The sequence below is a fragment of the Pipistrellus kuhlii genome, unplaced genomic scaffold (assembly GCF_014108245.1).
Source record: "Pipistrellus kuhlii isolate mPipKuh1 unplaced genomic scaffold, mPipKuh1.p scaffold_m20_p_22, whole genome shotgun sequence".
NCBI lineage: Eukaryota > Metazoa > Chordata > Mammalia > Chiroptera > Vespertilionidae > Pipistrellus > Pipistrellus kuhlii.
This window is the reverse complement of record NW_023425521.1, coordinates 9,737,390-9,765,133: the sequence shown is the minus strand read 5'-3', so window position 1 is coordinate 9,765,133 and position 27,744 is coordinate 9,737,390. Positions and strand designations below refer to the sequence as shown.

The window sequence follows — 27,744 nt, the reverse complement described above, 5'->3', positions numbered from 1 at the left end:
CAGCAGAGAAAGATGTAAGTGTTGGGAACAACCCCCAAACATGTGACATCCTTAGAATGAGTCACCCACTTTCCCTTCAACTGCCTTTCCTCCTCTAGGAAGGACCCCCACCCCTTCTCCTCACACCTCCCCTGCTTTCTGCGGTTATACCGAGAAAAATCCACAGAGGCGCCGGCACAAGGTGTTAACAGATGCCAGAGCCACTTGAGAAATGAGGTAACAGCCCAGAGAGGTAAAGTGACCCTCCCCGGAGTCACACAGCAAGTTCATGGCAAAGCTGGGCTAGCACAGGTCTCCTCCTCCACACTCAGACCCCCTCCTGGGACCACATTCTCTTCATTTCTTGGGATCTCACATACTGGTCCTTCCTGGCAGGCCTCCCTCCAATGGCTGGAGCGGGACCTCAGACCCACCTGCAAGGGGCCAACCCGAGGTGGAGGGAAGGAATCCAGAGCACGGGGTTGGGGAGAGCCTGGCCTTGGCGGGTCCCTAAGAGTAGCCTGGAGAGGTGCACAGAGCACACTCTTGCCAGAACAGAACAGTGCTGCTATGGGTCATCCAAGCCAAGCACTTTGACCTCCGGGGGTTGTGGGCATTTGCCTCTTCCTTCCTAAAACGCCCAAATCTCAGTAACAACAGAAATCAAATGAAATTGTCAAATCACATTGGTAACGTTTCCAGCATTCCCTCCACTTCTTCCATCGCTCAGAAAGCTCGCTTAGCTTTCCTTTTCTATCTGTTTCTGTCCTCTCCTCTCCTGACTCCTTCCTGTAAGCATTTAGAAGATTTAAATGAGTCCCCTCTTTAAAACAAAATATTGTACATGTTGCCAAAACCGCTTTGGCTCAGTGGATAGAGCGTCGGCCTGAGGACTGAAAGGTCCCAGGTTTCATTCGGATCAAGGGCATGTACCTTGGTTGTGGGCACATCCCCAGTGGGGGGGGGGGCGGGGGGTGCAGGAGGCAGCTGATCGATGTTTCTCTCTCATCGATGTTTCTGACTCTCTATCCCTCTCTTTTCCTTTCTGTAAAAAAATCAATAAAATATATATTTTTTTTTAAAATAAGTAAAAAATACATGCCCTCTCCAGTCAACCACCTTAGTTCTCTCCTCCTCTTCCCAGCCTGCTGTGTTGTTGTTGTTGTTGTTTAGCATAGTTTTAATGATTTCAGAGAGGAAGGGAGAGGGAGATAGAAACATCAATGATGAGAGAGAATCGTGGATTGGCTGCCTTCTGCATGCCTCACACTGAGGATGGAGCCCACAACCGGGCATGTGCCCAGACTGGGAATCGAACCATGACCTCCTAGTTCAAAGGTTGATGCTCAAGTCACGCTGGCCGGGCCTGATGTGTATTAAAGTGCTGTCAACACTTTTTCAACCTCTATTTTCTCCCAACATGCCCACCCTCCTCAGCTGAATCCAGGCTGGTCTCGGCTCCTTATCTTTCTACTATAACCACTTGTATTAGTCAGCAAGGTCAGGTTTATGCTGCAGTAACAAACAAGTCCCAAATGCCAGTGGCTTCATACATCTGGCACCACAGCTTCTCTGAGCTCCCAGCCTTAAGGGTCATCTTAGAGTTCCTAGAAAGCACTCTGGCTTGGGGCCTTTGTGTATGCTGTCCCCTCTGTGTGGAATGTTCTTTACTAGCCCCTCCCTTTCACCTTGCTAACTTTATTCATCCTTCAAGTCTCAGCAGGAGCATCCCTTCCTCAGGGAAATTTTCTACAACCCCCAGACTACATAAGTCCCCGTCTCATACTCCTATGACCCACTGTCCTCTCCTTGTGACCCTTGTCTCACTTGATTGTCTACTGTGTCCTTCACAAGGGCAAGGGAACTGAGGCTCAGGATGGTTAAGTCACTTGCCCAAGACCACACAGCCAGTGAAATTGAAGAATCAGAATCTGAACGCAGATGTCAAGTCCAAAGCCTGTGTTCTTTCTACTATCCATGGTTAATTTTTAAATTTATGTGATTAAACTGTTCCTCTATCCCTGATACTGGCTTCCCGTCCACAGAAAAGGGTGATCACTGTTCGGGTTTTCTAGCAGAGGCTCATTCCAAAGCTGTTTAATTTTGCTTTGTCACGGTTGCCCAGATCCCCGACCAGAAGACTGGGAAGTAGGTCAGGGCTGTAGGGACCACACACTCTGGCTGCTGTGAGGGCTGGCCTCTGGTTTCCACGACAGGCCGGGGCCAGATCCTGCCAGGAGCGCCACCCGCTGCCAGTCCTGCAAGGATTTCTCATCCCTGGCCCTGAGGTGTCATCATGAACCTTCTCATCACAGAGCTTTATGTTCTAAAAGGCATCATCCTGGTGCTGCTGTGTGAGGTGGTAGAGGGAGAAAGGGTCGATGGGCATCAACAGGGTCATTGCTAGTCTGGGGGGAAACTCATCTTCATTCTTTTACAGTTTTGTGGGTGATTGAGGCTAATTGATCATTGAAGGGGTGAATCACATGCCACTTTATGGAACACTGGCATCAAGCCATTTAATACCAGTCACTTAACAGTCCCCTTCTGATGTGACAACATTATTTTCAGGAACAATCATGAAATGAAATGGTCATAATAATGGGCAGACAAGAAACACGAATAATAAAATGTTTCTTTTCTTAAACTCTAGACATATAATTACACCATAATATTTTTAAAAGTAAATATTTTAGTACAAAAAAGAAAAAAAGAGGTGGTCAGAGGTGGGCAACTACCTACTAAATAGTTTTTACATCTACTGAGTTTTGATTCATTAGTTGCAGCCTGATCTAATATTTTATGTAAATCATTGCTCAGTCATTAATAGGTGAACTTTAATAAAAGTGAGACACCTTCAAAGGTTGCCTATAATTTAGCAACTACTGAATTGTACCATTGATGTACTGCTTAATTTTCTTGCTTAATTCTTTCGTTTTAAACACTATCCTATATAATAAAAGGCTAATATGCAAATTGTTCCCTTGGGAGTTGGACTGATTGGGAGTTCAACCACTTGCTATGATGTGCGCTGACCACAAGGGGGCAGCATGAAATGAAGGAAGGCCCTGGCCAGCAGCTGGAAGCTCTAATCAGCTCTGATTGCTGGCCAGGCTTAGGGACCCTACCTGTTCACAAATTTCATGCACCAGGCCTCTAGTAACAATATAAGAAGAATAAACTTCCATTTTCAAAATATTATTCAAACTCAGTAACATATATCTTATTTAAGTAAAAGTTTCACTTACCAAGCAAAAATATTATACTTTGCAGCTCACACTCAGTGTCACTGTTTGAAATTTAAAACACAAATAAAAACACCAAGTGGCCACCCTGAGCCCAAGGCCTGTTCTAAGTTTTTCCATTTTTTTTGTATATTTTTAAAAATATATTTTATTGATTTTTTTACAGAGAGGAAGGGAGAGGGATAGAGAGCTAGAAACATTGATGAGAGAGAAATATCAACCAACTGCCTCCTGCACAGCCCCCACCGGGGATGTGCCCACAACCAAGGTACATGCTCCTGACCGGAATAGAACCCGCGACCTTCCAGTCCACAGGCTCTATTCACTGAGCCAAACCGGTTCTGGCAGTTTTTCCCTTTTAAAAGAACCTGTGCTCCTACCAGCTACTTAACAACCCGGGTTAATAATTGGGAAAAGCAAAGGGACTTCTTCTGTTTAAGATAATTGTGCGAGTTTTTGTCCTCCTCTGGCTGGAAAAATGTAAGGTCTCTCCAGGGAAGCTTGCTGCATCCGAGAGCCCATCACCAAAATTTGAAAACTGATCGTGGTGGGGTTTGCAGACTTCGACAGCTAATTGCGTGCTGAGAATTGTCCCCCCAAGGAGGCCTCCCATTCCCTCAGGAGACAGGGCATCTCCTCTTGGGAGCTGTTCCCTCCCTCAGTCCCCCACCTCAGCCATTCCCCTCCTTCCCTGCCCACCCCTGTCAGTCATCTCACAAGCTTTATGCTGCTGCAGCCTTTTCTAATGAGGGCGTCTGGCCAGGCCTCTCTGCAGCTCAATTATGTAACCTACCGCTGCTTCTGGTCCAAGGATCACCCTGGGAAGGTGGTCAGAGGTGGGCACGCAGCCAGGGCCAGTCTAATTATGGCCCCCGCCCCCTCAGAACTAGGGGGTGGTGCAGGAATTTGGACTCTGCAAGAATTAACAGTTCCACCGCCGCCCCCAGAGCCAAACCTGCAAGATGCATGCTCTTCATTCTTTGTTCATTTCCAGCAAGCAGGACTGTCACAGAGAGAGCCTGTTGGCTGCCCTGGCTACTTAGAGAGTTGTCCCCCGGATGTTGGCTCGAGACTTTCAGCTGGCACCTGGCCTCACATCTCTCTGACCTGGGCTCCTCCAACATGTCTGGTCTCTCAACCATCACCCCTTTAACCAATGATGACCCCTTGGTCTGATAAAGACCCTGTCAGGGCCCCTCTCTTTGTCCCTACAAACCTGCCCTCCCGTCAAGTCTAAGCTAAGGTCCCCAGAGCCTTCTCCAGTCTTAACCCCTTCTCCTTTCAGCTGCTGCAGCCTCTGTCTCTAGCCCCTGTTCTATACTGAGCTCTCGGAATCATAGACTCTTGGGGCACAAGGCAATCTGCTTTCTCTCTTCTGACCTGTTGCCTTGAAGTGTATTTAGGTCCTTCTCTCCCCTCCCAAACCAGACCCCAAGAGGGAAGGGGGCCCTTCTTCCATCCCTTTGTCCAGCCTGGAGCCCATGCGCATGGCAGGCAGCATCCCACAAATGGAGCTGACCATGGGTCCTGTGCTCCAAAATCTTTCCGTATTTGTGTATGCATCTCCGGCCAGACTGAATAGAACCACGGGCAGTGGCCACATCTGCTCCATTTTCTGGGTCCCTGGTGGGGGCTGGTACATGCCTTCCTTATAATCTGCTCACTGTCCTGATCCCAGAGGTCTCCCCAGCTGCTCCGCCAGGGCTGGGCCAGTGCAACTGCTCTGTCATGTTTGTATCATCCTCTCCTGGCCCGCTGTCCTGTCCGCAGGTATCCTGGGACCGCCTTCAGGACCAGAGGGCATATGTGCACATACATGCAAGGTGTGCACACACATGCGCGCGCACGCGCGCACACACACACACACACACACACACACACACATACACACAGCCCCTGAGCACAGCATCAATAATGTATGTTGTGTACAGAAAGCTGCTATGAAGTTTATTTATCACCCAGCTGACATCTCTGATCAGCTCCCAAACCTCTTTCCACGCGTGTGGTGATTGGTGAGCCTCTCCCTCAGGAGCCCACTTTTCTCTCTCTGTCTGTTAATAATAGATGCTTCCTACAGCCTCAGCGTGGCAACTTTGACTTAAACGTGATCTTCACCAAAGAGGCTAGTTGATGGGTCTGAGTTGTGCCTTTGAAGCACAAAGCATTGCTCTTTGGTTGGGAAAGGGCCCTCCCTCCACGGCATCATTCACCAACCACCTCTGGACAGTGCCCAGAGCCAGCTCCTGCTTCAGGCCAATCCAGGGTGTGTTCCTGCATGCCCCTGCGAGAACCACGTGTGCCACCTGAGCACACAGGGAACTGGGGTGGCCCACCCAGAGAACAGGCCGGCTGTCGCATTGAAACAGGCCGTGAGCTCTGAGCTTGAGACGCGTCAGTGATGAATGCTGTCGCCTCTCTTCCATCCCACCAAAGCCCGCCCCTGCCCCGCCCCACACCCTCACTGGCTCAGCAGCATTGACTGGGCGCCTCCCTCATGCCAGGTCCGGGGCCAGGGCTGAAGACACGGTGCTGTCTTCACAGCCTCACAGCATCATCATTCCAGCCCCCGAGACAAGTCACCGTCAGATTACAGCGCCGTGAACTTGGGAAGGGCGTCTTGAAGCAATGGCTGCTTTGATAAATCTGAAGCTGGAGGAGTTAGCCAGACAAAGGGGAGGGAAAGGGACAAGGCTCTCTGGGAGGGGAGACCAGCATGTCTGGGGGTGAGAGAGGGTGGCACTGAGCACCTGTCACTGGATGGTGTATGAGGAGTGGCTCTCAATTAACATTCGCTCTTTCATTCATGTATGCGTTAAGGTATACTAAGCACCGAACCCGTACCAAGCACTGCGCTAAGTACCGAGTTGTTTAGAGTGGTTAGAAATAAGTTCCTCCTCCCTCAAGGAGCTTACAGTCTAAGCTAGGGGTGTTGAACTCAATCAGAGAAGGGGCCAAAATCTGAAATCCAGCCTAAATCGCGGGCCGAATGGTTTACTGAACAGTCATAAACTGTCATTGTGATGGAAACGCAGCGGAGTGCAGTGATGACAGCGCTGTGCGGGCCACATTGCAAGGCCTGGCGGGACGGATTTGGCTCGCGGGCCTTGTGTTTGACACATGTGGTCTAAGCGTAAGTCCGTAGGGGGACTCCTGGAGCTCAATTAGAGCGGGGGGTGACAGCACAACAGTAAAGACTGGCCCAGAAGTGGAGTGAGGGTGGGGGTGACATGATTCCTACTCATGTCTCGGGAAGGCGGGCGTTTCCAGCCTCATGCCGCAGTGGTGGGGTCAGGGGGCGCGTGGCGAACGCTTTGGAGTTGAAGGGCTTGTGGTGTTCCCATTTCCCCGAGACGCCTGCCAGGTTTTGCCAACACGGGAATGTATTTGTTGCTTTCCATCAGACGATAGCATAATCCGTGTTTATAAAACAGATTAATAAAATAAACAAGTAGACACCACCAAGATAAAGTCTCTATAACTCTGCTTCCTCCCCAGAGAGAGAAAGCCTCTGTTCTGCGCATGTACGTATATACATTACCGTCTTTTTTTAATAACAATTCTGCGCGCATATTTCCGAAACTGCTTTGCTCACGTGGCAATACAGGGTGGGCCTCTCCATCTGCCCCTATGGTTCTCCCCCTTCCTCCTTCCGAGGAGTCAGCGTCACGCAGGGTGCCCCAGGACACGGTTTTGGCCGGGTCCCCGGGCATCATGGGGCCAGGGGATGACCTCACTGGGCTCGCCATCTGCCTGGCCTGGCCAGAGGCGGCATCGGGAGGGCCAGCGGGCACCACGTGTCCCTGGATCCAAAGTGGGCGGGGCTCTGTGCCCTGAGAAGCTGTTTAGTCTGAAAATGCTCAGGGTACAGAAACGCTTGGCTACATGAAGGGGTGGTAAGGTCCTCAGACAATAACCCAGCTGACACTTAAACAGAGTTTACTGGGAGCCAGTGCCGGTTCTTAGCACTGGACTCGTTTAATCCCCACATTTTACGGACAAGGCAACGGAGACTCTGAGAGGCTGAGTGACTCAACCGAGGTCCCCCTAAACGGCACTACTGTTACCTCTGGGCCTGAGGCCCACGCACCTCTGTCAAAGTGCTCGATCTGCTGTGGCATTTCTAGCGTGTGTTCTAGCTGCTTATTTTCTCCGTCCCCAGCCCAGGCTGCGCTCAGGTCATTCATTACCGAGGGACAAGTTCTGATTAGCGGTCAGCTCCCGCCGTCCTCCTTCCCTGTGTCTTCCAGAGGATGTCCTCAGACTCAAAAAATAGAGGTGAAAACCTCAACACTACCTGCTTTCCTTCCGAAGCCCCCTCTCCCTCCATTGCTCCCGGTGGTGCCCATCTCACCCAGTGGCACGGCAGGAAGAGCCCGTTTCTGGCCATTCCTCGGGGCCTCTCCAGTCCCCGCCTCGCTCGCTGATCCTGGCAGGTTCCCAGCAAGCGGAGACTTTGTGCTGACTCGGCCCTCTGTCCCTCCCCAGGTCCCCTGGCGCGTTTCCTCCGCGCTTGCCTGTGGCTTTGTCTGGGCGCTAGTGCTTCCAAGACCGCCCTAGAAGGACCCCTCACGTCTCCTCCTCTTCACAGGTTCTCGATCCCAAAGCTGCCTTTCTCTCCTGCCCACGCTTACTCCTCCTCCTCCTGCAGGCCAGGGGCACAAAGGCCCCTGGTGTTATCCCTTTGGGGCAAGCGTCCTCTTCTCTGCCTTCCCACACCTCTCGTTGCCCATAACTCACATGTCATGACAATGTTCCTCGCATCAGCGAGCCACACGTGGCTCTTTGGCCCCTTGAGTGTGGCTCTTCCACAAAATACCACGGCCTAGGCCAGCCTGTTTTGAAGAAGTGGCGTTAGAGGAAGTTTAAGTTTAAAAAATTTGGCTCTCAGAAGAAATTTCAATCGGTGTCCTGTTGGTATTTGGCTCCGTTGACTCATGAGTTTGCCGACCACTGGCCTAGACCGTCAAAGGTCACAAAAAGGCCGCCTCATGTGCGCTTTTCAGTGACCCTCCTAGCCTGTGGGGCGGGTGTCCTCAGACCCATGTCACAAATGATGGGACCAAGGCTCAGGTGACTGGCCCAGCACCGACCAGCCAGTGAGTGGTCCCACTAAGCCTCGAACCCAGGGCTTTTGACTCCACACCAGGCGTCCTTTCCACCCGGATGCATGGACAGATCTGGACCAGGAACAAAGGTCCCTCGGGAGGACTTGGAGCCAAGCCTGCACCTTGGAAGCCAAGGCCTCAGGGAATCTGGCCATTCGTCTGACTAGCAAGGAGGCCTCGGTGCTCTCCACAGAAGAAGTGGGGGCGAGTGGCCGCGCAGGGTTCTCCGAGTGCCTTGGGAAGGCAGCAGCCTAAGTGCTATTCATCAGCCCAGTAACGGCTAATGGAGGAGCAGGTGCTTCTAAGAACCCATAATGCCCTTTGGCAGGGGCCCGGGGCGCATCTGAGAGGCCTCCCAGCGCCCGCAGTGCTGCTGAGGCAGGAGCCGGACCGGGAGGTCCATTCGTCATCCCATGTCTGGACGAGTGGCGTATCCAGCTAGACCTGGGGAAATGAAAAAATGCATTTGCCAAACAGAATTTCATTTCCTGTTTTGTGTCTAAGGCCTTCATACTTCTTTCTTGACAGCCTTTACTCTTCCACCTGCTCCTTCTCCCTTCCCTCCTTCCTCGACTCTTTCTGTCTCTGAACATAAGCGTTGTGCAGGCCTTTCTGGTGGATAACGGGCACCGTGCAATGGACAGAGGCTGCTGCGCTTTTCCTGAAATAGGTTCTTGGGGCCCAGAGACTAAATGTGTGCCCTTGGCTTTGATTTACTGTCTCTCACTGACCCACATTGCTGATGTGTCAATTTTCATTGATCCGGGTAGCTGTATACCTGGATTGGACCTGGTTCCAAAGTTGTGTTGAAATTCTTTTTTTTTTTTAAGATAGTTTCTTCACTCCACACAGTGTCTTTGTGTCCCTGACATGGTTCCGCCTGGCCCTTCTGCCCAGAAAACCCCATTCCTAAGCTGAGCTTTCCAGCAAATCTCCAAACACCAGACTCTGTCCCCAGCTCCACCACTGTCTCTGCGTTCATATGAGGTCCCTCTGCCTCTCTGCGACTCAGTTTCCCCAGCTACACAAGGGTGCTGAGATGCTCGTGCACCTCGGAAAGGGATAGTTGGGGTGGCTCCTCCTACGTTAGGGCTTTGGGGTCGGGCTTCATGATTTGATGGTGAGGCCTCCCAAGACTGCAGTGTCAAACTGAAAGCTGGGGCTACAGATTCAGAGCCTGTGTGCCCTCCCTCAGCCTGGGCAGCAGCATCAATGCACAGCGTGGGGATAATAATATTGGTTCCTTCACATGGGCTGTTGTGAGGATTGAATGCAATACGATGGGCAAACAATGCCAGGCTATAGAAATATTTTTTTCTTTTTAAGAGGAAATCGTGGATGGTAAAATCAGGGCTGGGGGAGACATGAAGAGCCGGTCCCCGGCACATTTTAAGTGTAATCTTGTGTTGGTTTGTAGCACATTTGCTGCCTGTTAGATCTGCAGGGCAGAGACACAACACAAGTACCCACTGACGGCGGGCCAGAAATTACGATAACACTGATTAATACAAGCATGTCATTAAGTGAGTAAAGTAGGCTACAGAAGAACTGGTTTGGGGGAAATTACATGTATGCCTGGGAGAGATGTTTGCAGGGACGTTCCCTAAAATGTTCACAGTGGTTCTTTTGCTTTTCTCTTTCACATTTTTGTATTTAACTTTTAAATAATGACTCTGAATCACTTTTATGAAAGAATAAATTCTAGATTTTTGCCTAAACCTCCCTCCCAGGATTTGGGAAGCGGCTGCTCCAGGCAACTTCCTCCAGCGAGTGCGTGGCGTCGGTGGTGGCCAGATAAGACCTCGAGGCTCGTGGGGGCCGTGGCGTCCACGGGAAGCGCGGGGTGGGTGCGCGGCCACCGCCTTGGGGAACCTCTAGGTCCGGCATTGCAGCTTTTCGGCAAAGGCATGGCGTCGGCCACCACCAGCAAGAAGATGCGGGAGGAGGCCACCTGCTCCACCTGCCTGCACCTGATGGCCCAGCCCAGGAGCATCAGCTGCGGCCACAGCTACTGCCAGGCCTGCCTCCTGCGCCTCACAGGCCTGTGCTCCTCGTCCAGAGCCAGGACACAGAGCCCTTCTCCTGCCCCCAGGGCCGGGCTCCCTTCCAGAGAGGCAGCCTGCGGCCCAACGAGCAGCTGGGCAGCCTCATCGCCACTCGCCCTCGGGAGCTGGAGCAGGGGCTGTCCTGCCAGGAGCACGGGGAGCGGCTGCACCTCTTCTGCGAGGACGAGGGTGACCCGCGGCACAAGGGCCACACCACGGCCCTCATGGCGGATTGGGGGGGGGGGGCAGCTACAGGGAAAAGCTCCAGGAAGCGGTGAGGAAACTGAGGCAAATGGAAGAGGAATGCATGAACCAGAAAGCCTTCCCGCCGAAGCAGATTGTGGAATGAGAAGATAAAGGCTCAGAGACAGAAAATCCAGGCGAACTTCCAGAACCTGCACAAAAGCCTTCAGTGCAAAAACCAAAACGGAAACCTTAGGCTTAAAACCAGAGCGTCCTCAGGTACCGTCTGTGAGTTCTCGTACGAGGGTGGACAGTAGCCGCTGACCTCAGCCGGGGCACCTCGTGTGTGTGTGTGTGTGTGTGTGTGTGTGTGTGTCTGTGTCCGGCAGCACCGCCTCCCCCCAGAGCGGCCTTCATTCATGCTCCCTGACAATTGCCGATTGTTCCCTTTGGATTGAGGCCCAGGATGATTCCAGCTTTTCCTCCCCAACACAAGGCTCTCCTCTATGTGGGCTCCTCTACCTTCTCCCCACTTCATTGGGCAGCACTGCCTGAAACCTGGGCATTACTATCAGTCAGCTTTGGTTCCAGAACGTTCTGTGGTCCGCCATGACGGATGTGACCACAAGCTCACACTTGAGAGCTCCTCTGAGGTTTGCCGTGCTGTCTTCCTCCAGCAAGTCCCGCGGAGGACTTCCCTGTGCTGGAGCCAGCCGTGGGGACAGGAGAGGAGACGGGTGGTCAGAGGAGGGGCAGCGCAGATGCTCACACCGGGACCAGCTGCTAGAAGAGCGTCTGAGGCATCACATTTGCCAAGACCCAGCCCCTGGGGGGTGTTGACCGAAGCCCTCCCGGCTCTTTCTCTTCCTTTAGGTACAAGTTGGCTCCCCGTTCCCTGAGCACAGGGATTTCCTAATGGCCTTGGCCCCAGACTTCACCTCCACTCAGGAGACTCGTATGCCTGCCCTTTCATTAATCTCTATATCTTAAAGTAAAACGGTTAGACCATAAGCATTAAAGAATAGAGTGTCAATACAAAGAGAAAGTTTTCAAATAAAATCAAAGCTTTAGTCCATTTGAACATGTGTCCTGGTATTCCTAAGCTGGCTTCCCAATCACTACTTGACTTAATCGCCATTATCCGCCGGCTTACTGAGATCTGGTTCTGGTGCCAGGCTGCCTGGGCCTTGAACCCTGAATCCATTCCAGGTCTACTGTGCAACTTTGGGCAACTTACTCAACCTTTCTGTGCCTGACTTTCCCCCTCTACAGAGGTATGCATAATAACAGAGGCAGCTGTGTGAATTACATCACTCAATACCTGGAGAGGCTTGAAACATGGTTCCTATAACTGGAGTCCTGCTTTCCACCCTCATGAAATCACTATTAAATTTGTGATCGTGTAAAAAAATAAGAAATAAAAAAAATAAGAAATAGCCGAAACCGGTTTGGCTCAGTAGATAGAGCGTCGGTCTGCGGACTGAAAAGTCCCGGGTTCGATTCTGGTCAAAGGCATGTACATTGGTTGCGGGCACATCCCCAGTTGGGGATGTGCAATGCGGCTGGTCGATGTTTCTCTCTCATCGACATTTCTAACTCTCTATCCCTCTTCCTTCCTCTCTGTGGGAAAAATCAATAAAATATGTTTTTAAAAAATAAGAAATAAAAAAGGAGGAGGAGAGAGGGGAGAGAGACCAGAACAAAGGAAGTTGGATGCAGGAGCCAAAACTCATTTTGGAGAACAAAGTTCATGCCAAGGTTATTTTTGAATCCTAGATTTACCCCCTACTTGCTCTTCGGCTATCTGAAAGAGATCCATTGAGGGTGTTTGGTTTTTTTAATAACAGCTTGTAGGACAAGGCATCAAATTCACCCTTAGAGTGTACACAGTTCAGTGTTTTTCAGCAGATTCACAAAGCTGTGCAGTATCCGTACACTGCATTCCAGCTGCGGCTTTTCACTGGAGGGGAGTCTAAGGTGCGTTTCCTTTAAGGAGACAGAGCCACCGGCCTGGTGCCTCATTCCGCTGAGTCACCGTGGGCGGCCGGCAGCCTGCTGGCCTTCCCAGAAGCCGGCGGGCCACCTGGGCTGCAGCGAGTGGGCACCCGGCCGGCGTCTGCTGCCCCCTAGCGAGGGCTGCAGCCCAGCCCTGAGCTCCCACCTGGTGCTGCCACCCAGATGGGCTCAGTTTCAGCCAGACTCCAGGTGGGAGAGGCGTCTGGCTTGGAGGGCGGTGAGTTGGTGAGCCGGGGTGCAGAAAACAGCCCCAGATGCAGGCGTTCCCTTACCTCTAACTCCAGCCCAGATAGGATCATTGCACCAAGGCCTGAGTGAGGGGAAAGGCTATGTGTGTTCAACTTCCTTTTGAGAAGGCGCTGGGGTGGTACAGTAGGGTAGAGGTGAGCTTTAGCATCAAAAGTCAGAGTTCAAACTCTCTGCTCTGCAGCTTACTAGCTGTGTGGCCCTCCACAGGTTCCTGACCCTCTCGGAGCCGTTTCCTTGTCCAGAAAGGGAGAACAGCCATCCCTCTCATGGGCTGTCATGTTAGAGATATTCTCTTCCTGAAGCCACTGTGGCTGGCTTACGGTCAGTCAGAGCTCAAATAAACGGGTGCATCTAACCTTTACACCATGAGCATCTACAGACGCAAGAGGCAGACCTCTTTGAATTAAAGTCAAATTATCGTGGTGGTTGACTGGTTAGTATCCCAAAACTGCCAAAAGGCTGTCCAGTGCTGCCCTGGCTTGCCCAAAGGAGCTTTCTAGAACCTGGATGACTCATTACCAAAATGCGTTGCTTTGGTTCTGTGGTCCACCGTGGTTAAGAAGATTAGAAGGAATAGGAATGGCAGTGGTAGGTGCAGGAATGCTGTTTGGTCTTCACCTCCTTGAGGCAGAGACACTCCACGTCCGAGGAAACGTAGGCCCCCCGGAGAGCCTGCTGGAGCAGCGGGCTGGTGGGGAGCAGCGGGCATGCCCAGAGAGCAGCAGGGCCACGGCTGAATCCTTTCCAGTTCCCTCCTCTTCTCTTCGCCAGCCCTGTCTCCTTTGTCCCTCCGTCCCTCCCAACCCTGTGCACCGTTTTCTCCCTTTCGTGGCCCCTGGCTGTGACTGTAGGACGAGGCACTAGAGTGACTCCAAGGGCCCCTGCGCCTCCGGGGCCTCCGTCTACGCCACATGTGTCAAACACAAGGCCCGCGGGCCAAATCCGTCCCGCCAGGCCTTGCAATGTGGCCCGCAACGCGCTGTCATCACTGCACTCCGCTGCGTTTCCATCACAATGACAGTTTATGACTGTTCAGTAAACCATTCAGCCCGCGATTTAGGCTGGATTTTAGATTTTGGCCCCTTCTCTGATTGAGTTCGACACCCCTAGCGCGGTTCTAAAACACAGGGGCAGACTCCAGGAGCCTCTGGCTCACGCCTTCTCCTGTCGGGATGCAGTCCTTTTCCCAGGGTCCCTGAAAAGTGGCTCCTTTTCGTTTCCCGGTTTAGCTCAACTTTTGTGCCTCTCCCGGAATTCCTTCCCTGCCTCCCACCCTGCAGCCTCAGCCTCTGAGTCACTGCCTGGGGGAGCAGGAGGTAGGACATCAGAGAGGAGGGAGAGGGACAGGGGAAGAGGGGGTGCGGAGATCAGATAGGTTGATTAGAAGAATGAGAAAACAAAGGAAGGCACCTCTCGGTGTGTTTATTTTCCCCGTCTGTGTGTCTCCTCCAGATTACAGGGGTCTGGGAGGTGAGGGCCGCGTCTAGTCTGTTGTTTCGCCGCCGTCTTTGCAGGGAAGTCTTCGGGCCAGGGCGTGCGCCGTGCCCGTGGGCAGCTGGTTTACATGTTCTTTGTCCCGTTATTATTTCAGAGAAATCATCTTGCCCTGGTCCTCAAGGAGGAAGATGGCAGGGGTCAGGGCGGAGGGGGAGGAGGAGAGGAAGCAGGAGGAGGACTGAGATGCTGGGGCTGCCTGCCTCTCCCCCAGGCTGGGCTGGAGACCTCCTCCTGTCCTGTGAATGACCTCGGCCTCCAGGACTGGAGGGGACAGGCCCAGCGGTCTCACTTCGGGAGCTCAGAGGTCACCGATCATGGAACCGGTGCCTTTCAGAAGAGGGGGTCTGTGTGGGGGCTAAGAGGGGCATTTTGTGGATGAAGAAGGTTGAGAGACATGACTTGCTCTCACAGCTTCTGGGTGTGAGTCCTGGACAATGCTCCTTCTCCTCCCAGACCTGTGCTGGACAGGAAGGTGGGGAGCATTTTACAGTCCAGGATGGAAGGGCAGGCCGTGTGTGTTCCATCAGGACACGGGCTTTGCACCCTGGCATCGTCTCCCGCTGGTTGTGTGATGTTGGGCTGTGTGACCTTCCCAGAGTCCTCATCTATCCACCGGGAATCTTAATATCTGTGCTGATGACTAGCTACATCACAGGACTGCTGTGTGTCCAGTGGCATGCCTGTGAGGTGCCCACACAGAGCAAGCTCCTTCTCAGACAGGGGCCGTGTGGCACCAGCTGCGTACCAGGCTCCGGGGCTGTGCGGCCTTGTTGATTCAGAAGATCTGTGAACCCAGGGGCATTGCTGCCCGGGGTCGGCAGGAGGGTGGCATGGTGAGCCTCCCTGTGTAGTGCATTGCACTTTCTTTCCAAAGGAAAATATTGGCCCTTGAGAAGCACACAGTTCATTTATGTTGCATCGTGAATAGCTGCCTGTGTTTTTAAGGGTGATTTCATTTCTCCAGCAGCCCTTATAGTTCATTCAGCTTCCTATTGGTGTATCGGACTTTCTCCAGCCCTGCGGTGTGGTGCCGGTGGGGGGCGGGGGCGGGGAGTGTCATCAGAAGCCAGGGCCCCGAGAACAACCACCCTCTCATCTGCTTCCATGGACCCAGACGAGGCAGCATGTCCCCAGTCCCCAGGCCCCAGGACAACGGGCTGCTGCCTGGGGCTCCAGGAATGACTTAAAACCTTATGGAAAACACTAGATGAACAAAACCCAACGGCAAGTGCAAAAGCCACGCTGAGAATTTCTATTTTTCAAATGGCTGGGGGGGAGAGGGAGACGGAAAAAGGAAAAGTTCGTGACACATGAAAAGTATACGCCTTTCAAATGTCAGTGTCCACATGTAAAGCTCAAGTGGAGCTGTCCCACCATGAACACCAGTCTTGGAAAAAATTGGTGGAGGGTCTGCCCCAGGTGCATGCACCCTCCACCTTGTAGTGCACCGTTTGTATGAGTTGCCCCACACCTGTAGAGATGAGACTGTGGATTTTTAAACATTCTGCAACTCCTAACTCATTTAGAGGACGCATGTCACCAGGTATGTCCTCCACCCCTTTCCCATGGAGACATTATTAATTGATCACCGAAACTGAGAGCTAGATGCCTCCGAGGCAGGAAAGAAAAAGGCCCCGCCCACTCCAGTTTGCGTTATCAGCTCTTCCCTGGACAGCTGACCCACTTCGGCAGCTCCCGTGAGCCATTGAGACAGGTCCCAGTGAAAACAGGAACCTAAGGAGATAGCTGCTACAAATTATAAAGGGAAATTAAAGACTAGACTTAGATTATGAAAAATTTATAAAAGTGACAAATATAAAGAGGAAAGAATGAAAGAAAGAAAAAAACAGCCTAAAAGGATAGAATGATAAAAGGTAACACAGGGAAGTATATTTTAAAGGAATTTCAAAAGGTTAAAAGTCACTAAATAACTCTCCTGCTAGTCTAAAATTATCTCAAAAATAAAAAACATTAATAAATGAAAAGCTAATATAAATCTGGGGTGAAAATTAAAAGTAAAAATAATTTCAACAACAAAAGGAAGCAAATACATGTAAAAGTTTAAAGGGAGGAATTGAAAGCCAGTAAGACAGGGGAGTTTCAAAGATAAGTAAAAAATAAGTACTATGAGATAATTAGGTTTTATAAAGGGAGGTATCAAAGTAAAAGACAAGAGACTAAGAACTTCCAGAGATAAAAATGGAAACTGATGGAATAATCCAAAGTAGCATAAATGAACCAGGGCAAAGTGGCATACTGAAAAGTCCAGAAACTCCAAGCTATGAGCTATTTTTTAAATAAAGAAATATTCTCACTGAAGATGAGAACAACATCTGAGTAAATATCATTTCTACCTCGCTCTGCTGGGCTTTTGCAGGGAAGGGGGTGCATGCTGCTCCAAGCCTCACACCTGTTAATTAGGGATTTTCTGCTCGCCCTCAGAATGCACAGCTGAGGTCCTGGTGGGTGCCAGTGAGGTGAGCGGAGGCCACAGCTTTGACCTCCTGGCAGGACAGGGGGCTGCCCAACTCGGAACTGGGGGAGTCCGGACAACGGTCAAGAGGTGGTTCTGCTGTGCTGATAGTTGCATGAGGTTGAACAACACGTGCTTTTCTCTGCTTTGGTGTCCTTACCGGAGGTACCTACTGACACCTTCCTTCTCCTATTTGGTCCTACCCTCTGCATTAAACAACAACAACAAACAAAAAACAAACTCCTAGTCAGCAACATTTACTTCTTTTTTTTTAATATTTTTAAATATATTTTATTGATTTTTTACAGAGAGGAAGAGAGAGGGATAGAGAGTTAGAAACATTGATGAGAGAGAATCATTGATCAGCTGCCTCTTGCACACTCCCTACTGTGGATGTGCCCACAATCAAGTACATGCCCTTGACTGGAATCGAACCTGGGACCTTTCAGTCTGCAGGCCGACGCTCTATCCACTGAGCCAAACCGGTTTTGGTAACATTTACTTCTTAATGAAGTTGAATGAGTGCTGGGCATAACAACTCAGACTCGCTGCACCTGTCCACCTGGTGCTTTTGAACACGAACTATGTGGTGTTTGTGAATTAAATGTACACACACATGTAAATAACACTTTGGCAGGGACGCAAAGCCCAGGCTGAGGCTGCTGGGGAGGGCTGTGGGGAGGTGGGGATATGTCTGCCATGAACTAGGGAGGCGGCACTTTACTCCCCTTGACCCCCCTCCTCCACACACACACACACACACACACACACACACACACCAAGCACTGAGCCTCATCTCAACATCCCAGCCTCAACCTCCCATCTTCCTTCCCCAGGTGGGCCTTGAACCAGGATGGCTGAGCCCCGCCAGGAGTTCAACATGATGGAGGATCATGCTGGGACCTACGGGCTGGGGGACAGGAAGGACCTCCCCTCCCAGGGGGGCTACACCCTGCTGCAGGACCACGGGGGCGACGGGGACCACGGCCTGAAAGGTTAGTGCACCCCTTTTCTGCACGGCAGGCCCGGGCCTTGGGAGTCACAGCCGGTCCGCTTGCTTTGGAAGGGCTTGCAGCCAGTATTTTTTTTAAAGAAGTTTTAAACACGTTATTGGGTTAGATTGCCAATAGAGAGAGGCCTCATCCTTTGAATGAGCCTCGATGACCCAAATGGGACGCTCTTTGAAAAGATACCGTTCCAGAGGAGAGTTTGCCACCTGAGTGGATGCCATGGCACAACGCCTGCAGTCTGAGCAGCACAGGGTGCTCTCCCCAGTCTTCAGCCACACCCGGTGACCTACAAACCAGCAGCGCTCATTAGCATGCCAAATATGTGGCCCTGCACCTTATCTTCATCTCTCCCTCTCGGGCCTGTCTGGGCCCTATTCGGCATGTTGGTTAGCGCCGGGATTCCTACTATACCTGCATTAATAAACTGCACCGACCTCTCCATGTTCTAAAACACATCTTTTGGGCCCAATTGGCTTGGCCTCCTCCTGTCCCATCCCAAAGGCATACATTTCATTTCACCATCTGGACACCAAATTCAGGGAGCGCGCAGCCTCTCTTCCGCTCCCCATGCCCACCCGATTCCCGCCAGGAGCACCACGCTGGCCTCCGCGTGAGAAGGACCCCGCCCCTGCCCTCCGCACCCACTCCTAAGGAGGCAAATGACAAGCAGCCTACCTCCTGTTTTAGAACTAAACACAATTTTAAAAACACTTTGCAGCCCGGGGTGTGGGGCAGCGAATAGGAGCAGTGCAGCTCCTAGGAGGGAAATTACCTTCTCTGGGTGCGTCTATCCAGGAGGGCTCCCTGGAGGAGGCAGGCCACCAGGAGGTGCCCAAGTGCAGGAACAACAATCCCTGTCTTGGGAAGGTTTCAGGACTCACTGGGGGCCTTGTGTCAAAGGCTGGCCTCTGTACGTGTGTAAGCAGAGGACACATTGGAGTCACAGGAGCTTGGAAATTAGACATGTGGGCTCCACGTTGGAGGAAGTGGAGGGAGAGTGGGCCTATTGCTCCTGGGCTCAGAGGCTGCCCAGCCAGAAAGAGTGATGGAAGGGGAAGGGTTTTGGGGGAGGGGGGGGCGGGGAGGGAAATGGGTTCCCAATGAGCCTAGAACTCCCTGCCTGGTGTCATGGTAACAAGAAATGTGCCTTCTGGCCTCCCCACAGGCCCCAGCTTGGCCCCAGCCCTCGTTGCTTTGTTTCAGCTCTTGGCGCTCCCTCCTCTGAGGACCTGAGCCCACACATGCCCTCCAGCCCCCAACCCGCATCTCTCTCATCACTCGGCGGAGTCCCCCGGGAACCTCAGTTATTAAACTCTCGTGGGTGGACTCCAACTTAGAATCACACATACTGAATTTTGCCCCATTTGAATTCTGCCAATGAAAAATGGTGCTCTAGATAGGGATGCTCTAGATAGGGTTGCCTGGTTTAAAAATTAAGTTAAACATATAAATTATATTGCAACAAATGTACCATAATAATGAAGGATGTTGATAATGGGGAAACTGGGTTTGGGGTACACTCTCTGTCCTATCTTTGCATTTTTTCTGTAAATCTAAAGCTATTCTCAAATAAAAAGCTCTTTTCTTTTTTTTAAGTCCAGGAAAAAAAAAAAAAAAAAAAAAGCAGTTTTCACCAGTCTTATTGTGTAAAGGGAAAACTAAATTCAGTTTGTACAGGAAGAACCAGCTAACTGAGTTATTTTGTGTCTCTGAGTTGCCTAAACATACACACACACATATACATATACACTCACAGCTGACTCTTATACAACTTGGGAGTTTGGGGTGCCAACCCCCCAAGTCATTGAAAATACATATATAACTTTTGACACACACAGCCCCCCCAAAAAAAAACCTTAACTACTGACAGCCTATTGTTTGACCATAAGCCTTATTGATAACATAAACAGTCAATTAACACCTATTGATAGTTTAAGTTCTATGTTACGTGCCGTATTCTTCCAATGAAAGGAAGCTGGAGAAAATAAAATGTTACCTCAGAAATCATAAGGAAGAGAGCATACACTTACAGTATTCACTGAAACAAAGCTGCATGTAAGTGGACCCACACAGTTCAAATTGTGTTGCCTAAGGGTCAGCTTACATGCAAGTTGGAAGCGGCTAACCTTTGTGTCCCTGCTGTGAGAGGGAAACCTTCGAAGAGAGTTTGCTTACTCGAAGAATATACTTGCCAAGGAAGCAAGTCCTACCTAAGAGATTTCCCTCGTTCTCCTCAGGCTTGTTCTTGCCGCTAAGGATTTAGAACGAGTTGTTTTTATATGGGAAGCAGGGGGTCACTGGCAGAAGGTGCCACCTGACCTGTGACACTTCAGAAAAGTGACAGAGACTACTTCGGATCATCGGATCATGGCAGGAAACCACATGTGAAATACCGGGCAAAGAGCGTCTAAGTAGGTGCTAAAGGTCGGGAGAGGACTAGATGCAGCCAAAGAGAGCTGAAGAGGGTGCGAATTGGTTAACGGGTCGAATGAGACCCCCTGCTGATTAAAAGGCTTCAGGTTCTGAAAGGACAGTTTTCTTCTAAGTAACTAAGGCTGGCATTTCAGCTGCCACTCAAGGCTGGTGAGGCCGCACTTAGAGCGGGCGAAGTCCAGACACCAGTTGTCCGGTTAGAAGTGGGCACGGGGTCAGCCCTGAGCTACTTCCTTTCCAAAGGAAGGGGTTGGAGGGCTGCGGGTTTGCCAGGTGTTTTCTGCTTGCCCTTCATTAGTGTCAGGGATCTCCCATGAGTCTCTCCGAGACCCCAGGTCCACGGGCACAGCTTTTGGGTATCTGCTGCCGTTTGTCAGGAGAGCCCTGCCCCGGCTGGAACCACAAGCTGATTAAAAGGCGCTGTCTCTCGCCAAGACCAGCTGCTCCTCAGCTGTGTCTGTGCCTGATCACCCTGGTGTGGATGGTGGGAGGGGGCAGGTGGTCCTCTCTGTGGTTTTATCATGCGGCCACGGTCCATCCCTCTGGCTTCCATACTGATTGACTTTTGGCTCCAAAACAAACTGCTCCCGAGCTCCTCCTGAGGCCCAAAGCGGGGGCTGGGAGAGGCGGCCGTTCTGAGGGACTCACTGTGTATGTTCCAGACCTGCGGACCCCCACCAGCAACAGATCTGAAACCGCGGGTGCTAAGAGCAGTCCGACCGCCAAAGGTGGGACCTCCTCCCTCTCATTGCTCCAGCCAGCCCGCCCCTCCCACGCACCAGCCTGCGCGTCGCCGTGCTTTGCGCCCCGTGTGTGCCACCCTCCCTGGCTGCATCGCCGTGCCCCTCCCTCTGGCTGAGAGATGTGCTCGCTCAGTGCTTTGCAGGATGGCTCGGGCTTGGCTCAGGAATGCTGGCGGAGCCAAGCCCTGCTGTGATGCCTTGCTCGCTGGTGCCAGCCATGGGCACCTTCATCGTGTGGGTGCTTTGAGGCGGCCTCACTTGCAGAGACTGGGGTCTGTGGCAAAGCAGGGCCCAAGCACAACTCCGCAAAGCCCCTGCTTCCTATCAAGTGACTTCCCCAAACTCCTTGGAGAGCCCCGCCCAGCTCCCTCTTTCCTGAGCCACCAGGTCCCAGAGCAGCCGTGTGGCTGAGGGAAGGCGGTCCATGCTCGTCGGGACTGGGCTTGGTTCATTGTCCTTCCTCTTTGGAGCAATGGGCTTGGCTGGGCCTCGGGACATTGGCCACCATGTGGGTTCCAGCCCATCTTCCGACCTGTTCGCTCTAGACGTTTGCTGTCTGGGTTCCTATGAAGCTCCTGGTGTTTCTCCTGAGGTGCTCCTGGGGCCGTGATGTTGACCGCCTTCTCTTGCTCCCCCCATCTATGTCAGTCAAGACTGAATTTGATGGCAGGTCAAAGAAAACCCAAGGAACTGTGGCAAATATTGTACATGAAGAGGTTTATTTGTCTCACAGAATAAGACATCCAGATGTGGGAAGTCCCCGGTCCCATCCACGTTCTGCTGTCTTTATCGTCTGCCCTCCTGTAAGGGTCTGCCGCCTCGGGGTTACAATATGGCCGCAGCACGTCCAGGCATCACATCTGCCTTCAACACAGAAAGAAAGTAGCAAAGCAAAGCGGCCAGAGGAGCCCTGACATCCAAGGTGTCCTCTTTTAATCAGGAAAGCAAGATTGCTCTGCAAGCCCTACCCCCTGGCCAGCTTCTGCCTGTGTCTCCTTTGTCAGAGCCGAGTCCCATGGCCCAGCCCTGGCTGGGAGGGAGACAGGGCCACCACGTCTTTTGCTTTTCAATAGGAGACATCAAGAGGCAAGGGAATTGAGAATGGCTTCTGAGTAACCAGTCCGTGTATCTGCACCTCCATCTCTGCCTCCCCCCAAGGAGGCTCCCGGTTCTGTTCTCAGCACCGCTCGGGGCCCTGCCCGCTGCTGTACCTGGGTGTCTCCGGAGGAGAAGCTGGCCCCAGCGTCCACCTGGGATGAATTCAGAAAGTGCCTGCCCACGGCTTGGTCTCAGGGTACACGTGTGGAGGACAGGTTGGGCACGGCCCTGCCCCCACCCCCAGGTTCTCAGCCCGCTGACGAGAATACCAGGCCAAATGCTCTTTGCCGCCCTTAGAGCCGGTGATGAAAGGGTTACCCTGCCGGCCTTGTTAGGACGGCTGCACAAGCTGCCTGCCTCCCTGAGAAAGTCCCGAGACACTGATGCCAGAACCCCGGTCAGCCTTCCACACCATGTGTTCAGAGTCCCGTCAACCGTGTCCTGGAAGAATCTTCCAACCAGGTCTCGCTGCACGGTGGACGCTGTGCCTGTGTGGGTCCCAAGAGCTCAGCTCCCAGCCGACAGGGAAGGGGCCGTGCTGGGCCAAGGTTCTCGGCCTGCTCCATCATGAAAATGGACTCCAGATGTCTCAACGGACCAGGCCCTCGGACAGCTTCCAGCCCGGACATCCCCTTATGTCCACCCAGAACCGCCTGGGAGTGTGCCAGGGCAATGCTCGGGGACCAGTGCCGACTCGGAAGCCTTCACTTTAATGAGAGACCGACAGCCACTCCTGGTGGCGGGTCCGCACCTCCGGACTCTGCTCTGAAGGTGGTCCCGCCCCTGTCCTGTGGTCAAGCACCTGGCCCTGGGCAGCACGGGCCTGCTCCTCGCTACCCAGGGGGCTCTGTGCTTCTTAACCGGGGGCCATGGGCTCCGGGACAGGGCCAGCTGGAGGAAACCTCGGAGACTACCTGAAGATGATAGTCCCATTTTGCAGATGAGAAAACTGAGGCCCAGCGAGGTCAAAGGGCTCCCAGCGAAGCCATAGCCCCCATCCCTAACCTCAGCGTTCCTGCCCTGCCTCAGTCCCAGTTCCTCTCCTGCAACACCTTAAGGATCAGGCATCTGGACAGCCATCTGATTTTCAGCGTTTCTCCACCACCTCTCCCCGGGACGTCCCCGCGGGCTCGCGCACTGCGCGCTCACACAGGGTGCTCCCTGGCTCTCCTGGCAGAGGGCCTGGGCGTCTCACGGCCGGTGCCACGTAAGCAGAATATTAACGGCTTCCCGGGAGATGTCAGACAGGGTGGCTCTGGGCCTGCTTTGCGGTGTGGCTTTTCTGCATGCGGCTGAGCTCCCTTCTGCCTCCCCTCCCTGCCCTGCTGCCGCACACGAAGCGAGGTGAGGGGCTTGGCGCAGCTCGCCCCGGGCCCCCCAAAGGTGATGTTCAGTGGTTTCCAGACGCGACAGCGCCCCTAGCGGAGGAGGGAGCCCCCGGCAAGCCGGCCGCCGCTCAGCCCCACCCGGAGATCCCAGAAGGAACCACAGGTGAGGGTGACCCAGGGCTGGGCTCCCGGCTGCTCGGCTGCAGGAAAGGGTGTGCGTGGGGCGGTGCTCATCTCAGAGCGAGGCGGGGATGTGGGCGGACACCGCGCCTGGGACAACTGGGCTGCTCTCAGCCTGACGCCTGGATGTCCTGCTGCTTCCACGGCTGTCTGCCAGCCTCCGGGGAGAGGACCTCGCGCTGTCCTCCTCGCTTCCCCTTCCTGTCCCGGTCAGGGTGCGCCGTGGCGGGCTGGCGGCGACCCTCCTTCACCCGGGGCCAGGCCACCCTCCTGCAGACTCTGCCTCAGGGGGCGGTTTGCCGCCAGCAGCACCGAGTGGGCAGCCGTTGTCGGGTGCACGTGGCAGACCCAGGCCTTTGGAGGACACGCCCTGAGGAGTTCAGGGTATAATCCGGCATCCAGTCCTGCGACTCTGCTTTCGCACGTGTCTGCACGGATCGGGCATGGCGCTGGCGTCCTGTCCGCCGTGATGGGGAAGAGCCCAGACATCTCGGCACCGACCAGAAATAGCCCTGGACTCGGGGCCCCAGAGTCACCCGAGAGCTTCCCAGGCCCTGAGGAGGCAGCCAGCACAGCCCAGAACGCCTGCTGTCAGTTCCTTCGCGTCCCTCTCCTGGGCCGCGGTGACACCCCACCATCCACGTGGTGGCGGGAGTGCGCGCGACAAGAAGCGCAGAAGAGCTCCCGACAGGCTCTCCCTCGCAGTGGAGAGTGGGGACACGTGGGAAGCCACAGCCTCTCGGGGGCCCCCGTGCTGGGAACCCCGTGCAGGGCCAAGCAGGCCCGCCCTTCCCAGCAGTCTCGGCTTTGGAGTTGGTCCTCTGAGATGGTGGAGGGGGATGTTCTCGAAGCCCGCAGGCCTCATGCTGGACGGTGCAGGTGGTTTGGAGGCCGAGGAAGGACTCATGGGATGGGTCATGCGTCACCCGGTGTTTGTCCAATGGGGGCCCTTCCCCTGCCTGGGATGTAGCCCACTTCCCATCACTCCTAGGAATCAGAACGATTTTTGTCTCATCAGTCACAAAACACAGTCTGCAAACGCTGACCAGAAGGTCCTGTCCGGGTAAAGGTCAGAGCTCATTCAAGGCGGCAGCCCTCCCCTCTGGGCTGGGAAGGGGGGAGGGGGAGGGGAGGCAGGAAGTCTTCCTGGCTGGCACTGCTGGGAGCCGCTGCCTGCATCCTCTCTGCACTGTTTAGAGCTGACGCGCTCTGTGGGGACCTTTTTTAATTCTTCCAGTCTCCTCTCCCCCCCCCCCAACCTGGTCATCCCCCTGAAGGCTCCTCCCTGGCACTGGATTCAGGCAGACATTCCCTCTCCGCTGCTCCTCGGGGCTGACCATCTACTGCAGCCTCACCTCTGCAGAGGCCACTCGCTCCAGCTGAGGTCCTGCTGGACATCGCCTAAAGCACCCCCACAGGACGCTCGAGGGAGACACACGGACATTCTTTGCCCAAACTGTGGTTTGTGGACTGACCACGGGGCCTCCACCATATTCCTTGTCCACCCCCCTTCCCCCATCCCCAAAAGCAGGGCTGGTCTCTCCCCTCCTCAACTTTCCCAGGTAGCGGTCTGACAGCGTCCGCCATGTCGCTAACCATGGAGGACACTCACCAGGGCTCTCCAAGGGGTGCCTTGAACCCCTTTCCCTGGGACTGAGGTGGGAGGGGTGTCTACACGGCCAACCCCCTCCCCCCCAGTCTGTTCTTCCTAAAGAAAGCTCCTCAAAGATACCCTCCCGCTCCATCCTCTCGCCTCCTCAGTGAGGCGGGAGGTGTTCGAGTCTCAGCTGTTTGACTTGGACAATTTGCACCTTCGCTTGGCACCCCAGCTGGCAGGCTCCACTTGCTGTATCTTGGTGTCCCCAGAGCACTTCCCATTTGAGGTCCTATTGGGGGTGCAGTGTGGCCGCCCCTGCGGGAGTCACTGCCTCTTGGGGCTTCAAGGACACAGAGAGGCCGCCTAGGGATGTGAGGGCCCAGCCTCGGTCACACGCCCTCCCGCCCTCTCACTTCTCGGAGCCCTCCCTTGCTGGCGTTGGGGGTCGTCAGAGTTCTCGGCACCCCCCAATGTCAAACCAGGGCCGGGTACCACAGCTCTGCATCGGCAGGGGAAAGCTGCCGACCTCCCTGGCCACGATGGTGGCATGCCTCCCGGGTGCTCTGCCTCCCGGATCCGTGCCATGCAGCAGGACTTGCCGTCGCTGAGTTCTCCTCCCATAACCTCCACAGAAGCTCAGAGCCAGTCTGCGTTTGGAGCGGCGCCTCCCGGACAGTATTGTCAGATGACACGGCGTCGCCCCCGTTAGACCCCACGGCAGCACAGCGTCCGCGTGGGGCCCAGAGGGCGGTTGTCCTAAGTGCTGGTAGATGGGGCGTTTCCTGAGCTCCCCGCCGGCCCCCCTCCCCACAGCTGCCCTGAGACAGCTGGCGGCCGGGGTGTACGAGGCCATCCCGGGCCTCTCCGGACACCAGGGGGTCTTTCCCTTCCCTCCGTGGCGGGCCTGCGTGGCCAGGGGTGGTAACCTGTCCTTTCTGTTTTCGGGGTACAGGCTGAGTCATTGCAGGTGTGGGAGAGAAGGCTGGTGGCCCCGCCAACAGCACACAGGCTTTTCGAGCCGCTGTCCTGGGCCCCTGAGGCCAGCGCCTGGGAATGGATGGCTGACTGGCCGCAGAGGCTCTTTTCTCTGGACTAGGGGTGTCGAACTCAATCAGAGAAGGGGCCAAAATCTAAAATCCAGCCTAAATCGCGGGCCGAATGGTTTACTGAACAGTCATAAACTGTCATTGTGATGGAAACGCAGCGGAGTGCAGTGATGACAGCGCGGTGCGGGCCACATTGCAAGGCCTGGCGGGACGGATTTGGCCCGTGGGCCTTGTGTTTGACACATGTGCTCTGGACAGTTCCACTCGCTGTCCTGCAGCACCATCCTGACTCATTGTGATGCTGAACTCGGCTCCGCGTTAAAGCGTATTGATCTCAGCTCCACTGAGATGTGCAGAAACCTCTGCTCGGTCTCCTGTGTGTGGGCTGAGCGGTGGCTCCCTCAGCAGGAGCCCAAGACACGCCAGAAGCGATCGCTGGCGCTGCTGGCCGCCCGGGAACCAGGACGTGCCTGCTCTGGGCATGCCGTCAAAGGGTTTCCCGCGGTGGGGAGAAAAGAAACCGGACAGCCCTGAGGCACCTGCTCTGTGCCAGGGCTTTGCTAAGCACGTTCACACACCGTCCGCGTTAACCCTCACCGCTCTTCTCTAAGAGCAGATCCGGGATTCTGAGGAAATGGAGACCCAGCGGTTAGGTCCATCATGGCGCCTGGGCGTGAGTCCCAGCCTGACCCCACTGCCCATGCCTCGTCCTTCCCTCCACCTCTGCCCCGAGCTGGGGCTGGGACCCAACACCCAGACACAGGTCCCATGGCCGTGCCCAACGGCAAATTGCTCCTCTGGCCGTGGCCGGTCTGGCTCAGTGGATAGAGCGTCAGCCTGTGGACTCAAGGGTCTCAGGTTCGATTCCAGTCAAGGGCATGTACCAGTGGGGAGTGTGTAGGAGGCAGCTGATCAGTGTTTCTCTCTCATCGATGGTTCTGGCTCTCTACCTGTCTCCCTTCCTCTCTGTAGAAAAAAAAAATCAATAAAATATATATTTTTAAAAATTGCTCCTCTGACCTCACTCATCCTGTGTGTCTTTGTCCAGTGGGGCCCCCAGAACTCCTGTCCCCTGCGGGGAAGGTCTTTCCTGTTGGACTGTGGTCACCTGTGGTCAACATCCCCAGCAATGACATTTTCAGAGTCAGAGGGACCACCCCTTGGTACTGGGCCTTCTTTTTTAACGCTTTCAGAAAACTCCCGGGAGGTGCAGAGAGCTTTGTTCTCAGCACACAGTAACCGTCTGTGCTTTTGTCTCCTTCGCTTGCCGACACCGAAACCAGCTGAAGAAGCAGGCGTCGGAGACACCCCCAACCTGGAAGACCAAGCGGCTGGACATGTGACTCAAGGTCAGTGGCCGGAACTGCCTGCCAAACCTTGGGGGTTGGGAGGAGGGAGATGCCAAGCCTCAGATGGACTTGACCCTGAAAAGAGAATTTGGACCTGGGCCCTAAATCGCAGGCCCAGCAGATTTTTTAGGAGGCGGTGCTTGTTCAAGTGGGGCTGTGCCGATCTAG

At 53.8% G+C, this 27,744-nt stretch overlaps 1 protein-coding gene across 18 annotated transcripts in view; it reads left to right on the top strand.

The window, feature by feature from the left end:
* The first annotated feature begins 98 nt into the window (after window positions 1-98).
* MAPT (microtubule associated protein tau) overlaps window positions 99-27,744 on the top strand; it is a 57,181-nt gene continuing 29,535 nt past the window's right edge. For 11 of the 18 annotated variants that reach the window (XM_036451039.2, XM_045586364.1, XM_045586363.1 and 8 more), the window contains exons 1-4: window positions 17,646-17,787; window positions 20,898-20,963; window positions 23,481-23,567; window positions 27,511-27,576. In XM_036451039.2, the coding sequence (XP_036306932.1) occupies window positions 17,646-17,787; window positions 20,898-20,963; window positions 23,481-23,567; window positions 27,511-27,576 (361 nt within the window). Of the gene's footprint in view, window positions 217-17,628; window positions 17,788-20,897; window positions 20,964-23,480; window positions 23,568-27,510; window positions 27,577-27,744 lie in introns of those variants that run through there. The other 7 variants (XM_045586366.1, XM_045586365.1, XM_045586368.1 and 4 more) reach the window with 2 other exon arrangements.